This window comes from Macrotis lagotis, chromosome 5 (genome assembly GCF_037893015.1).
Source record: "Macrotis lagotis isolate mMagLag1 chromosome 5, bilby.v1.9.chrom.fasta, whole genome shotgun sequence".
Lineage (NCBI taxonomy): Eukaryota > Metazoa > Chordata > Mammalia > Peramelemorphia > Peramelidae > Macrotis > Macrotis lagotis.
This window is the reverse complement of record NC_133662.1, coordinates 215,430,558-215,446,909: the sequence shown is the minus strand read 5'-3', so window position 1 is coordinate 215,446,909 and position 16,352 is coordinate 215,430,558. Positions and strand designations below refer to the sequence as shown.

The following is a 16,352-nucleotide window of genomic DNA, read 5'->3' as shown; positions in this document are numbered from 1 at the left end:
TCCCTGGTAGGGTTTCAAATATGCAACATTCTCTACATCAACCTCAGCTTCTTTCCTTTCCCTAAGTCTTCCCTCCTCCCCTTTGTTCTTCAGACTGAAATCTTTCTTGGCCCAATACTTCCTCTTGATTATCTCACTTCCTGAAATACCACCAAAGAGTGGAGCTTATCTTGATGGAACTTGGAGAGCTCTAAGAGTAGCAGTCAGCAAAAAAAGATTCAGACTCTCAGTTTGGGGAATCAGCAGTAACAACTTTGGAGAACCACACTCGGAAGACTCCAATCCACAAAGAACCTTCCATCAAGACTTCCAGGATCTTAATGGGGATGTAACCCTTGGAGAAGATTCAATAGCTCTGCTCTTCAATGGATACTCTGTAAAGGTCAGGGTGGCTCCAAGAGTGTTCTCCACCAACAAGAAAAAGAAATGGAAGAATGATGAGACTTAACAATTTGGTGATCTTGGCCTTCTGGAAAGATCGTTTATAGTGCTGATATCTCAGTGCCAACTTCACCACCTCCAAGTGGTTCCTTTGCTTGCACCCCTTGATCATCTCCCATCTGGGAAGAAAAATGCCTGAAAATAGCACAAGTACTTCTCTGACTTGGAAAATAACATATATCACTATAGAAAGTGTCATTGGACTTTGTGCCATTGTAGGCAATGTGCTTGTCATCTGGGTGGTAAAGTTGAACCCAAGCCTGCAGAATACCACCTTCTATTTTATTGTCTCTCTGGCCCTGGCTGACATCGCTGTGGGTGTGCTAGTCATGCCTCTTGCCATTGTGATTAGTTTGGGCATGACGACTCCCTTCTATGGTTGCCTTTTTATGACTTGTCTGCTCTTGATCTTTACCCATGCCTCCATTATGTCTCTGCTGGCCATTGCTGTGGATCGCTATCTGAGGGTCAAGCTTACGATCAGGTACCATTGTCTGCCAGTTGCTGAGGAATTGGGGAAGAGAATGGGGGTTTGGAAGAGTCAGATTACTGTTGGGAGTGAGAGTGGCATCTACAAAGCTCGATTCTGGAATTGTACCAGCTTTTAGAGTCAGAGGGTTCAAATCCTGCCTTGGAAATGTATTTCCAATGACTTTGGACAAGCCAGCCTCTCTGAGTCACAATTCCTTTATCTTTAAAATTAGAGTGTTGGACTAAGTGGTTTGTGAGATCATTTGCAGCTCCAAATCCCAATATGGGAAAAGAGTTTCCAAATGGTACTGGACGTAGCAGGAGGGGAGAAAAACTAAAACTTTTTTTCCTCTTTCACTTTTATAGTTTGGCTGCCTAAGCATAACTGAACTAAAACTTTTCTCTGTCTCCCATCCCCACTCCCAACCCTGCATTTTGCTGTCTCTATATCCACTTCAGGGGCAGAGTGATGTTCTTTTGTCTCAACTCTGTTCTCACAGATTGATTGACTATCTGATCAATGTATTTTCTAATCAAAAGCATAATTTGGGATGGCTAGGTGGCACAGTGGATAAAGCACCAGCCCTGGAGTCAGGAGTACCTGGGTTCAAATCCAGTCTCAGACACTTAATAATTACCTAGCTGTGTGGCTTTGGGCAAACCACTTAACCCCATTTGCCTTGCAAAAAAAAAAACCCTTACAAAAAGAATAATTCATGTGAAATTTTCTGTAATTCTTAAGGGACCAAATAAGCTCAGACCAATGGTTAAAGAGACAAAAAAGTAAGGAGATATTGCCAATTGATTTTCTGCCATAAAAATGCAACTTTCCCCCTTTTCTTTCTCCAACTGGGTAAGCAGTCTCACAAGAAAGTTAACTATTTGTACTGTGCTTTGGAAATGTGTCCCTCCAGCTCAGTCTTTCCTTCTTACCAAGGGGTTTAGAGCTTGATTAAATGATAAAAAAAAAACAAAAAAACCCAGAATTTCCAAAGTTTAAATGGAAAATTGTTATATTCCATCTCTCTTATATGTGTGTATGCATATATATATTTCTGAATGTACTCCTACTTCCCTTGCCATTAACTTTTACTTAGAAATAAAAATTTTATTAAAAAGAGCTCACAAAACCAGAGGAGATACAGATTGTATCTTACATCATTTATGATATTTTATACCCATAGTTACTCCCCAATTCATAAATGGGAGGAGTGCATTTTCTTATCTATTCGCATGGACCAAACTTGGTCAATTTAATTATATATTAGTCAGTTGCCTTTTATTGGTCTTTCCACTTACATTATTGTGGGCATTATTTTTTACATTGTTTTCTTGCTTCTGTTTGCTTTACTCAGAATTGGTTACTATGTCTTTTGTCATTTTCTGAATTCTCCATACTTGTCCTTTCTTGTGGCACAGAAATATTCAGTTACATTCTTGTACCATGCCATGTTTGGCTAATTCCCCAGATGATAATAGACCTGTCATTCTACATCCTAGTTTTCAATGCTTCAACCTGGCCATAGACTATGAAAAAAAGAAGTGGGAGTGAAGAGCCCCCTGCAATGGCTCTCCTATTAGATGGTCCCTGTCAATTGTTCTCTCCCTTCTTAAAAATTTACCCCTTTCACCAAAGACATCAGATGGAGGAATTCTTAGGAAAAATATCCTCATGAATTTTGAAAATTCTTGGAATGGAACCATAAGATTTAGAGATCAAGTCCAATCTCCTCCTTTATCAGATGAGGAAACTGAGGCCCAGACAAGGGCCTTTCCTAAGGTTATACAAGTTTTTGTTTTTGTAAGGCAATGGGGTTAAGTGACTTGCCCAAGGTCACACAGCTAGGCAATTGTGTCAGAGGCTGGATTTGAATTTAGGTCCTCTTGACTCCAGGGCCGGTGCTCTACCCCTGTGCCACCTAGCTGCCCTAGGTTATACAAGTTATTAATTGATAGAACCAGGATTCAAGTCCAGGTTTTCTGGCTATAGGTCCAGTGTTCTTTTCACAATACCAGTGCTGCAAATGTTCCTATGAAGTCATTGAGCTATCCATCTCAAATATATATGTCTCTTGCCTTAAGGAAATCTCTCCAAAGAAGATGTGAAAATTTTAATTCAAACTGAAATACTCTGTTTCTCTCATATCTATACTATTTAAACATGGAATCAAAGGAATATCAGCCTGCTCTTGAGAAAATTCTGAAGATAGAATATTTGTTCTTTCTTCCTGTCTCCTCTGTTTTCCATTCTCTAGGAATTTCTGCCTTAAAACTATCAGTTCTTTCCCCTCCTAACAGATACAAAAGAGTGATCACTCAGAGAAGAATTTGGATGGCCTTGGGGTTGTGCTGGCTGGTGTCGATTCTGGTTGGACTGGTCCCCATGTTTGGCTGGAATGAGAGCCCTGGGAATAACGGCTCTCTCCAGTGCCTCTTCAGATCAGTTATTAGGATGGACTACATGGTCTATTTCAGCTTTTTCACCTGGATCTTCATCCCGTTGATCATCATGTGTGCCATCTATGTTGACATTTTCTGTGTCATCCGGAACAAACTCAGACAGAACTTCTCAGGCTCTAGAGGTGCATTCTATGGGAGGGAATTCAAGACAGCCAAGTCCCTGTTTCTCATCCTCTTCTTGTTTGCCTTATCATGGCTGCCTCTGTCCATTATGAACTGTATTTCTTATTTCACCTCTGAAGAGAACATACCTCCAATTTTGCTCTGCTTTGGCATTTTGCTATCTCATGCCAATTCCATGATGAATCCCATTGTGTATGCTTGCAAAATAAAAAAGTTCAAGGAAACCTACCTCCTGATCCTCAAATCCTATATCCTCCAGAGACCTTCTGACTCCTTGAACACTGAACAAACTTCAGAATAGAAACCTTGGGAATGACAATGGCCAGTCCTCATCATTTCCCATGGTGGAGACATAAGGGGTCCTTTGGTTCATCATCTCATTAACAATCCCCCTCTGTCTTTGCTCTGTAGAGGATGGGACTCCAGCTTTGGGAAAATTCAACCATTCTGAACTTATGAGGAAGTCTGAGCAATGTATGTCAGAGATTGCTCCATCTCTTTATCTATAAAATGGGAACTAAAAGACTCAGTAAGACGTAAACATGTTGAACAATGAGATCTGTACCATTCTCCTAACAACAATCCTGTTCTTCATACCTACTGGGAAGGACGGATGGGGAGCAGACTGAACAGAATGATGATTTGAACCATTGAATTGACTTGTGTACATCCTTGATCGAATAAAAGATGATACCTTAACATGGGCCATAGCTACTTGCTTGGGGAAGGGTTGTGTGAGATAGATACAGCAGCACAATTGGTTGTAGCTAGCAAATGGTCAGCTTTCTACAGGAGAGCCCTTTGATTTGACCAAAAGTGTGTGGAGGAGAAGGCTTTTGTCCTCTTCTCCACATTTCTAGGCATTCCCCTATGTTCCAAATCATAGGATGGAACTTTTCTACTTCAGGGTCTCCAGTGTCACTCCTACTATATGGTTTCACTTCTCATCTCATGTAAGGAACTTAGGCAACAGGAGAATAGGCAATGGTATCACTGCTACCTCACAACCCAGGCTCAGCAGCAGTATGTACAATGAATTTTTAAGCACATCACCTTGACCCTGGGAAAGTCACTCAACTCTATTTGTCTCAGTTTCTATATCTGTAAAATGAGCTAGAGAAGGAAATGGGAAATCTCTCCAGTATCTCTGGCAAGAAAAGCCCAAAGGGAATTGGAGAGAATCGGACACAACTAAAGTGACTAGCAATAGCAATTCTATCTTAAGGTGTGGTACAATTAAGATAGGTAGATAGGTTCTTGTCATGAAGTTGTCACTTTAACTTGTATAAGTTTTGTGGTAAATGGAAACCCTAGATTTGTAGTTAGAAAACCTGAAATTGAATCTGGGTTCTGCCTGAATGAATTCAGGCAAGTTACTTCCAGTCTTAAAATTCTAAGATCCCTTTGTGGCTTCTGTTTCCACATCTGTAAAATGAAGGGACTGGACTGGACGACTCCATCCTATGATCCTATTGCCCTGTTAATGTTTGAAGAATGGGGGTGGGGTGATGACAGGTTTCAACTGGAGTTTGCTGAGATCATGGGGTTTACAATTTGAAAAGACCTCAAGGGTCATGTAGACCAACCCTTCATTTTACTGATGAAGAAGGTGACTTGCCTAAGGTCACATGAATATGAAATAACAAATTTCATGGATGGGATCTGAATCCAGTTCTCCAGAGTCAATGCTTCACCCTCTCACTACATCCCATACATAGATTTTCACTTTTATTTTAAAATTATTGCTTTATTAAAACAAGAACAAAGAGCTTTTGATTAAATAACACAAACTGTCTTTTTATTGATATTTTATTTTATTTTTCCAGTTACATATTATGAAAGTTTTTCAATATTCATCCAACTGTATGTTTATAAAGTTACACATTTTTCTACCACCCTCCTTTCCCAACCCCCTCCTCTCAGTAATTAACAATCTGGTAAAAGTTGTATATATATATATATATATATATATATACATATATATATATATATATGCATATATATATATACATATATATACACATTTGTGTTCTGCATGTTTACATTTTAGTCATTTTGTATATGAAGAATTAGGACTAAGGAAAAAGAAAGAAAATCATGAGATAGCAAGGAAAAACATAAAAGAAGTTTTTAAAAAGTGAACATAGTATTCATTCACATTCTGTGTTTTTTGGGGGTTTTCCCTCTCTGGATTTGGATAGCATTGTCCATAACAGGTGTCCCAGGGTTATTCTAGCTCTCTGAACTTCTGAGAGGAGCAGCATCCATCAATATTGATCAGCTCACAAGGTTATTGCTAATGTGTACAATGTTGCCTTGGTTCTGCTCCCTTCTCTCAGCATCAGCTCCTGTAATTTGCCCCACACTTTTCTAGAGTCATGGTTTCATGGTTTCTTACAGAACAATGCTACTCCATGGCATTCATGTACCATCGACTTGTTCAACCTTTCCCCAATTGATGGTCATCCCCTCAATTTCCAATTCTTTGTCACTAAAAAAAGAGTTGCTATAAATATTTTTGAAAATGTGAGGCTTTTCCCATTTTTTTTTAGGATTTGGATATAGGCCTAGTATTGGTATTTCTGAGTCAAAGGGTATGATCAGTTTTATTGCTGTCCATATTGCTCTTCAATTCCCTCAACAATACATTAATGTCAGGGTAGCTAGGTGGAGCAGCGGATAGAGAGCACTGGCCCTGGAGTCAAGAGGACCCAAGTTAACCCCATTGCCTTGCAAAAACTAAAAAGAAACAAACAAACAAAAACCCCAATACATCAATGTCCCAATCTTCCCACATCCTCTCCAACATTAATCATTTCCCCTTTCATTTATCTTAGTCAATCTGATAGGTGTGAGAAGATACCTCATAGTTGTTAAAATTTGCATTTCTCAAATCAATAATGATTTGGAACTTATTAATTAGAGCTTTAATTTCTACATTTGAAAACTGCCTGTTCATACCCTTTGAGAAGATTGTTCTTTTGAAACCAACTCAATAAGAGCATCAATTGTATAAGGTGCTTTAAGTACAAAGACAAAAACATGCATTCTTACTTTAAAATCAGAGAAACCTGAAAACAGAATGTGCTCATTAATATTTAACCAGAAGAGTTTATCTTTAGCCTAATCTTATTCTCAGACCATAATTAGAATTCTAATTCATCCTCTGCCCTCATTTTGTGTACCAACTCAGGGTTGCTTATTGGTCAGCTCTCTGACCTGGTTTCTCTTTAGATACAAAGGGAACTTGTTAACCCCCAATGAACTGAGCTGTTTGTTCAGTCATTTTTCAGTTGTGTCAGACTCTTCACAACCTCTTTGGATTTGTTTGTTTTTGGCAAAGATATTGGAGTAGTTTATCATTTCTTTCTACAATTCATTTTCCAGATGAGGAAACTGAGGCAAATAGTTAAATGACTTATACAGGGTCACAAAGCAAAGAAGTGTCTGAGGCCAGAATTTGGGAAGATGAGCCTTCCTGACTCTAGACCTAGCACTCTTTTCTGTTGTACTGCTTAGTGCACATCCTATGAAGAATCTTTCAGTCAAAATGATCTGTGTCCTCTTCTCCAGTTCCTTAAGGAAGCTGTAAAACATTGAGGAAACCAAAGCAAAAAACCCGCAAACCCATGTCCTTCCTCAACCTGGAATAGTAGGGAAAAAAACAGTGGAAAAGGAAATCCAAAGAGAATGCTGGTTTGACCACTTGATCCTCTCTGCCCTTGAGCAGATCATTTCCCTTCTCTGGAACTGTTTCCTCAGTTGTAAATGAGGTTATTGGACTAAATGACTGAGAATTTTAATCCTACATTTTAAGAGAAGTACCCTCATATCTTCTTTAATCTGTCCATATCCACAGTGGCAAACTGATTTTTAACTAGAAGACATTCAGTAACTCATGTCCACCACTCTTGGAGCAGGACTTACTTAGAAACTTGTTTCTTTCCAGAATTTTAAGGGTCAGATTTCCTCCCAAAGGAATAGCAATATAGAAGACGATGAACTGGTTTTCAGAATGTGGGTAATTCGATTAGTCAGGGTCTGGATCCTTGAGTTCAGAAACAGTGTGTGGACTGCTTCTGTTTAATAAATCCCTTGATAGTAAGTGATCTCTGGTCTTTTTGCACTTTGGAAAATTCCCTAATGCCTTGCACCAGCAAAGCAACCTTTAAAATAGAATACCTAGTTAGAGACTTGTTCCTCGCATCCCTGCTAGATATTGGAGATAAACTAAGAACAGGTAGTAAAAAGGAAGTTGGCAAGATGGATTTTTTGTTTTTAAGAAAATGGGCATCAGTTTTCCACTCAATTCAACAAGCATTCAACCAATAAACATTTATTGAGCACATACCTATTAGCCATTGGGCCACGTGCTAAGGTTTTAAAGACAAAAAGGGAAGAGTCCATACCTTCATATTTGGTTGTACTTTGCTAATGATAGATGCCGAAGCAGATGCTGTCCCACAATCCACCAGTTGAGTGATGCTTTGGACTGAGACTTATGGTAGGAGTTACTGTTTTTATTTTTAGTTTGGTTTTAGTGAGGGTTTCTGGGAGAGGGGAGTCAGAAAGACTGAATAGCCAGTAAGTTGAGGTTCATAGTTCCAGAGGTTATGGAATTGGTCTACCATCTTAGGGCCAGTCTCAAGGCAAAATTCTGGTAGATCCTAGTTGTCTATGAATTTACTTTCCTAGCTCTTGTCTCCTGAATGACTGTGAATAGTAAACACATGTATGTATGTATGTGTGTTTATTATAAATGGATAGAGCACCAGCCCTGGAGTCAGAAGGACTCATAATAATTATTTTGGTCAAGTCACTTAACCCCATGTATCTATATATATAAAAAGATAAACATAAATTTATCTATATATCTATATAAATATATTTACAAATAAAATATATCTTTACATGATAGTATTTTTGACATAATTGGTTTTATATATTTTATTCATTTAAAGGCATGATTCTAAGGAAGAGTCCTTGGGCTTCACTAGATTGTTAAAGGGGGACACGACACAAAAAGGGTAAAGAACCCCTGAATTAGAACAATAAATTTTGGAAGAATTTCCTTTGAGGGCAGATTTTCCATACTTGGGTACAAATCAAGACATATCACAAAATACAAGGCACTAGGTCCTAAGGAATCAAAAACAAAAATGAAAACTAGTTCCTTTTTTTCTACTGGATTGGGTGCAATAGTAAGTAAATATAATAAGATCCTTCAACTCATACTTTGTCAGTATCCCTTGTTGACCCTTCCTCTTTCTGATTGGATATTGGAGTGATGATGATGATGTTTGTCCTTCATTCTCAGAGAAGACTATGATGTCAGGGAGGTGATGCCATGACAAACATATGAATTGGATCTGATTAAGTGGGGTGGGGGGCGTGCTATGCTAAGTCACCAATCTTACTTTGTCCTCCATATGGATCCAGTAGCCAGATAAAGATCAGGACAGCTGAAGATGGTCCTGGATGTGAGGCAGTCAGGGTTCAGTGACTTGCCCAAGGTCACAGAACCAATAAGTATAAAGTATCTGAGGCTAGATTCAAACTTCTGTCCTAACTCCAAGCGCAGTGCTATATTCACTGCACCACCTAGCTGTCAAGTTATAAAGTAACTGGGGAAGTCATCTTTATCACCTAAAGTCTCAGCTTCTTTCCTCAGTCAAAAGAAGGGCTTGAAGTCTTGGCCTTTCAGTGAAAAAATCTATGATTCTATTATTGTATTATGGAATCAGTCAAGAGACATTGACTAGGTGCCAACTAAATACCAAGTCTGTGATAAGTGCTGAAGGTATAAAGAAAAGCAAAACAAAAAATAAAAAAATATAAAACAAACTCTCCTAAACAAACAAAAAAAATCAAACCTAGTCTTTGCCCTCAGAGAGCTCACAGTCTAATGGGAGAGAAAACATAGAAGTTATGTTCTCTCTCTCTCTCTCGCTCGCTCGCTCTCTCTCCAGATACATATTACACAGAAGCAGACAGACAGATGATACATAGATAGATAGATAGATAGATAGATAGATAGATAGATAGATAGATAGCTACAGATAGATAGCTGATAGATTGACTTCAATTGGAGGTAAAAACCAGAGTGAAGGCAAGGGGAGGGAGCTGGGTAAAGTATCCTAAACAAGGTTAGATTTTTAGCTGGGACCTGAAGAAAGGCAGGAAAGAAAAGAAGTATTTCAGGAATGGGGGAAAGCCAAGGAAAAGATCTAAAGTGGGAAGGTGAGGGTGGGTGGATCTGGCCATCAGAACAGGATTTATGTATCAAATACAAGATTTATGTATCAAAAAAACTTGCTCAGTTTGAGATAACCCAAACCAAGAAAAAACTTCTGACATTTTAACAATTTCTAGAAGAACATTCACATGATGGTTGGTAATTGCTATTTTCTATTTCAAAGAATTAGTCATATGCAGAGAGAAGGTGACAAAAGAATCTACCTAACCTGCAATTTTGCTAAGTATTCAAAGGAATTTTCAAAGAATTTAGAGGTGACAGGAAATATGGAGATCTCTGGTTAACCTAACCTCCTCACTGTGCAAATGAGGAAGCTTGGACTTAGATTATGAGGTTTTCCAAGGATCACATAGTAAGAGACCTAATTGTGTATAGAGTCTGGAGACCAGGAGGCCCTTTAGGAGGCCATAGACATGGTTAAGAGGTGAAAGTGGCCTGAATGAGGGTCACAGCAGCCGCAATAGCAATCTGGGCCGCCATATGCAATTGTCCGAGGTGCTTCCTCTGGTTTCTCAATGACGTACTTTCCTCCAAGCTTTGTTTCAATGAGGAAACAGATGGAATGTGAGCTCAGTTGTGTGTCTGTGTTCCATTTAACAGATCTGACTGGCCATAGAGGCCTGGGAGTCCCTCAAGACTGCTCTTCCATCTTTCCTTTCAGGGATTTGCTTCTTGGGCAATGCTGCCACTCTACGTAATGCTTCTAGGTGTCTTTTTTACAGGTAAGAGGTAGGAAAAGAGCATTTCCAACACTGTTAACTGATGGCCAGGGATCCAGGGGCTGTTGATTCTGTCTGAAGATTATACCAAAATGGGATAGTCTATCTGGTTCAGAGGTTAAATAGGGGAAGGAATTTGAAACTATTGGTCATAACCTTCAATAAATAAGTGAGCACACTGAACAGTTTTCTAAAGTCTCTTTCAACAAAAGCCTCCTCTTCAGGGACCCAGTTCAGAACTTCTTAGAGATGCCACTCAAAGTGAGCCTCCCTTTTGACAGAATGAGAATGGTGTGATGAGGAGGCAGAGGAGGATGGTGATTCTTCTGGTGCTTTGGATGTTGGGGACTTGAGTTCAAATCTCAGATCTGCTACTTAACTTTTTTTTAATATTTTATTTTTCCACAATTACATGTAAAAACAATTTTAACATTTTTTTTCACATTTTGAATTCCAAATTTTCTCTTCCACTCCTCATTGAGAAAGAGCAATTATACAATTGTAGTCATGTAAAACACATTTCCATGTAAGTTGAGTTGTATTTACTCGTGTCAGTCATTTAATGTCTTTGAAGCCAATTTCCACATCTTTAAAATGTTGGGGTTAGACTAGATGACACTTTTCAAAACTATGATTTTTTCACTATTATTTTTCCTTTTCTCCTATTTCCTAAACTCTAACTGGGCAAGAAAGACCATTTTGTGCAACTCTTTCACTAGTTGATTTATATTCTAGATTAAAGATCTCAACAGCAAACTTTACATCTTGAAACCCAAACTAGGGAAACAGCACAAAGAAGGCTTCTCTGAAATACTATTTTAAACTTTTTGCAGTGACAGGAAGAAAAAAAATCCCCAACCTTTCTCACTTCCCTTTTCTACAGCACTATGTGAAAGAGATAATAGTTTTAAATTCTGTGAGGTTTAAAATAGAAGGATTGGTAAGGGAACATGGTACAAGCTTTTCAAGTCTCCTTATTAAAATATGTGAATCTTTTCAAATTCATAGTGTGGAAAACTCTGTCTTCTAGTCATATTGGTTCAAAGTATAGAAAGGGCTTTAGTCACTACATATTCATAATAAAAACTGAGATATAGTTAGAAAATAAGACAGCGGCCTTGTCCAATGGGCATCCTTTTTCTTCTTCTTTGCTTAGATCAAAAGAACCTTGGAATTGAGAAAACTGGGTGACCTTAGTCTTGGAGAAGTTTTGGGAAACTCTAAACTACCTACCTAGAAATCTACCTAGGTGTTGTGTTGAAATCAGACATCAAGGAATTAATTTCTAACCCTAAGTCAGAATGAGGCAACTCATAACAGAGACCAAATACAGATGGATAAGCTTATTCTTTATGTAAAGAGCAGACTTAATTGGAATAAAGAAAGAAAAATTGCTTGAGAAAGTCAGGAAAAGGTATAAAATGATTTATTCATTGGGAAGGCAAGGTCTACTATGATGATTAATAAATTTCTGTTCATTTTTTTTAACTACAGATGCTATAGTTATGGATGGAAAGGTCAAGGAAGCCTTTGTACAGGATAAGGCTTCCATCACCTGCAGTTATGACCCCTACTACAAGGACTATCCCAAGTATTGGTGCAAAGGCTATTACCGTAACTACTGCAATATCATTGCTTCCACACCTAACAGCACCAACCGAGTGTTCCTGAAGGACACAGGCATGCAGTTCATCATCACTCTGACATGCCTTACCAAGGAGGATACAGGGTGGTACTGGTGTGGCATACAGAGGGACTATGGCACTGACTCAATGGATTATACAGAATTGATCGTATTCGATGGTGGGAGAGACACAGGTAGCCTTGGGCTGGAACTGAGGAAACCCACATTAACCGCTCAATGTAATGTACATTATGGCCAGCACCCCCAAACTGGCTTCTTTTCTTTTTGCAGCACCCCTCATTTCATTCTTTCATTTAATACATTGTGTCCCTGCCCTCAAAGAGCTTATCATCTAAATGAGAGAGAGAACGAGCTAACTATATATACAAAACAAGCTTTGTACTTGTAAATAGGACATCATGAAAAGATGGAAAACAGTTAAGAGGGGTTGAGAAAGGCTTCCTGTAGGTAATGGGATTTTAATTGGGACTTAAAGGAAACCAGGGAGGTCAGAAGTCAGAGCAGAGGAGGGGGGAGCCTTTTAAGCTTAGTGGACAGTCAGAGAAATTGTCCAGAGACAAGAGTATCTTATTTGAGGACGAGCAAGGAAGCCAATGCCTCTGGATCAGAAATCACCTGATGGGATAGAAGGGAAAAGAAGACCGGAAGCCAGGAGAGGGCTAGGTGGTGAAGGACTTTGAAGCCAAACAAGAGCTTTTAGGAATTTGGTACTGGAGGGGATAGAGATCTACTCAATCTGTTTGTAGATTAATCACTTTATGGACTGAATGAAGGATGGATTGGAATATGGAGAGACTTGAAGTAGGCAGACCCCCCACCCCGCTCCACCCCCAGCCCCAGTCCCAGTAGCTATTGAAGTAAGGCAGGCATAAGGTGATAAGAACCTGGAGGGAGGGGGAGATGGTAATGTCAGAAGAGAGCAGGGGTATATTCAAGAGATGCTGCAAAGGTGAAATTGAAAGGTCTTGACAACAACCTGGATATGGGGTGAGTGAGGGGTGGGGATGGAAGGGGGGAGGTGATAAGAGAGAGTGAAAAATCTAGAATGATATCTAGATTGTGAACTTGCAGGATGGGAGGATGGTGTTGCCCTCTACAGCAGTAAGGAAATTTGGGCTCTAATGGGCCTGGAGTGAAAGTAAAAAGCAACTGTTTCTATTTTGGCCAGAAACCCTGAAGGTCTTCCCCTCCAGACCTGTCTTTTTTTTTTTTAATAAGCAAAAGTGGCTGTTCTTTGCTTCCTTTCTTACCTGCCTTATCACTAGGAAACCCTAAGGGTCTTGCTCTTCCAGTTTTTTGTTTGTTGGTTTGTTTTGGACTAGGTAAAAGTGGTCATTCTAGGCTTCTTTGCTCTCTCTCTCTCTCTCTCTCTCTCTCTCTCTCTCTCTCTCTCTCTCTCCTCTGTCTCTCTGTCTCTGTTTTTCTGTCTCTCTGTTTTTCTGTCTCTCTCTGTCTCTCTCTCTCCCTCCCTCCCCCTCCCTCAATCACCAAATAGGCATTGTCTCAGGCAAAATGAAACTGAACTTTAAAAGGTCAAGATCTCTTGATGCATGCAGGGTTATCTCCAGTTATATCTGAGATGGTTCCAGATGATAACATGAGGCTGGTGACTTTGCATGACCCCCTTCCCTTATCACACACACAAACACTTGATTACAATTCACTTAGTTAGTAGACAAGGAGAAATAGAGAAAAAGTGAATGAATGGACTTGACAGAAGTGGTTATCTGTTGGAGGAAATAGAAGGCTGCATGTCATGGCGTCACCCTCCCTGAGAATGAAGGACAAATAAGAGGAAGAAGAAGAAAAACAAAGACAGGAATGGAAAAGGGTTCAGGAGAGTTCTGTCTTGGATATATTGAGTTTAAGATGTCTCCTGGACATACAGTATGAGAAGTCTGAAAGACAACTGGATTGGAAGTCAGCAGAAAGATTAGAACAGGATAGGTAGATATGAAAGTCATCAACAAAGAAATGATCATTAAATCCATAGCAGCTTATGAGATCAGCAAGTGAAGGAGGAGAGGAAAGGACAGAATCACAAGGAAGATCTGGAGGAAGATCCAACAGAGGTGACTGAGAAGGTAAGCTTAAAAGGTAGGAGGAAAATCAGGAGATAGTGGTGTTCTGAAACTTCAAGAGACCAGAGTATCAGAGTGATCAAAGGTGTCAAAGGTGGCAGAGAAGTCAAGAATGAGGATTGAGAAAAGGTCAATGGCAACTAAGAGATCATTGACTTAGGAGAGAGTGGTTTCAGTGGAATGTTAAGGTTGGAGTCTGATGTTGGAATTGAAAGGAGTTGAGAGTGAAAGGAGAAATAGTGGAGGAATTTAACTACAGGGTAAGAATAAATGTAGGATGATGGTTAGCAGGAATGGAAAGATCAAGTGAAGGATTGTTTTTTGTTTTTTTTTCAGATTGGAGGAGACATGGGCAATATTTGCAGGCAGTAGGGAAGGAGCCAGTAGACAAGAAGAGATAGAAAATGAATGGACATGAGTGGAGGGAGGTATCTGTTGGAGGAAACAGAATGGAATATAATCATTTGAACAAGCAGAGGGGTTAGCCTTGGTAAAAAGTAAAGCTGCTTCATCTTGTGAGATAGAATTGAAGGAGGAGAAAGTGATAGAAGGCACCTGAGTGATAGGAATTGAAAAAGAGAAGTGAATAGACAAAAGGAATCAATTTTATCTGTAAAATATAAGGCAAGGTTCTCGGCTAAAAGAAGGTGGGGGGTGCTGTAAGGAAACTTGGGAGTTTGAGAAGGAATAAAAAGATTTAGAAGAGCTATTAAGGAGAGGGATATTGGTTGATAAGGGAGATAAAGTAGGATCCCCCGGCAACAGTGAAAGCCTAATTTTCTAGTGGACCCAGTCAGAACATTGATTTTTCTCTACATTTGTTCAGGAGGACTATAAGAAAAGCTGAGCACTGAAGAATTAACACTTGTGAATTGTGAAGCTGCAAAAGACTGAGAATTCCTTAAGCAACATCATCAAATCAATCAATCCTTAAGGAAATTAATTCAGACTATTCCCTGGAAGGATAATACTCTGGCAACATAATGAGAAAATGTGACTCATTGAAAAAGACCCTGATGTTGGGAAAGAGTGAAGGCAAAATGAAAAGGAGGTGGCAAGGAATGAAGTAAAGTGTCATGGAAACCACCAACATGAGTCTGGATAGACTTTGAGAGAAAATGGAGGATAGAAGTGCCTGGCATGATATTGTCCATGGGTCATGAAGAGGCAGCTAAGACTGAACAACAACAATATCGTTAGATGTATTTGTCTATACATATACTCATATACATAGTGGAAAAAACTGTGAATCTTATTTTGGAGTTGGGTGTGTAGGGCAGATTGATGATCGGAAAGGGCTTTAAGGTTATTAATTGGAAGCTGTACTTCCAGGTTTGGCCTTGCACATCTGGAATCTCAGAGGCCAATCCACCCAGGGGTGATTAGACCCTGAAAAACACTTTGATTTGTGTGAGACAACCTATGTCATAGTTTACACTAAGAAACAGAAACAACTTACTTTCACACTGGTTACTTAGCAATTAATCGAGTCTTCCCAGTAAGGAGACCAAGTTAGGGGGCAGAGTTAAGGTCAGAAAGCTAATTGGTAAATACACTAAAGCAAAACAAGCTGACCTAGTGTTTCTCTGGACAAGTCTCAGAGTCCTCTGCTTCTATCTGTGGAGGACCTAAATTGTCTGGGATACCTCTTCTAGGAAGCTTCAAGCCTCCATGTTTCTCCTTATTTTAAAGTCCCTGAATTTTCACTAGGATGCTAACCTCTCTCTTCAGCTGTTAACTGGCTTCTGATCATCTGCAAGACCCAGTCTGATGATGTTAACCCTTCACAGCATAGATTGGTGCTAATTGTCTTACCCTTATTATAGTTACTATCCAATGAGATATTTGGGGCCTATAGTCTTCCCCAAATTACAGATATTATTACTTTTTCTTTCTTTGTTTTTTTTTTAGATTTTGAATTTTATTTTTCCCCCAATCTTCCCCCCCCCCCAACAGAAGGCAGTCTGTTAGTCTTTACAATGTTTCCATGGTATACATTGATCTAAGTTGAATGCGATGATAGAGAAATCACATCCTTCTATTAGCTTATGTTTTAAGGGAGAGTTCATCCCATTTACATTTAAAGTTACAATTACTAACTCTTTATTGCCCTCCATGTTATCTTGCCTCTGTTTGTATTTTTCTCCTTTATCCAT

At 39.3% G+C, this 16,352-nt stretch overlaps 1 protein-coding gene across 1 annotated transcript in view; it reads left to right on the top strand.

The window, feature by feature from the left end:
- Window positions 1-173: 173 nt before the first annotated feature.
- LOC141489474 (adenosine receptor A3-like) overlaps window positions 174-16,352 on the top strand; it is a 22,739-nt gene continuing 6,560 nt past the window's right edge. The window contains exons 1-4 of the mRNA XM_074190077.1: window positions 174-925; window positions 3,211-3,784; window positions 10,368-10,473; window positions 11,965-12,288. Of these exons, the coding sequence (XP_074046178.1) occupies window positions 573-925; window positions 3,211-3,784; window positions 10,368-10,473; window positions 11,965-12,288 (1,357 nt within the window). The 5' untranslated portion in view covers window positions 174-572. The remainder of the gene's footprint in view (window positions 926-3,210; window positions 3,785-10,367; window positions 10,474-11,964; window positions 12,289-16,352) is intronic.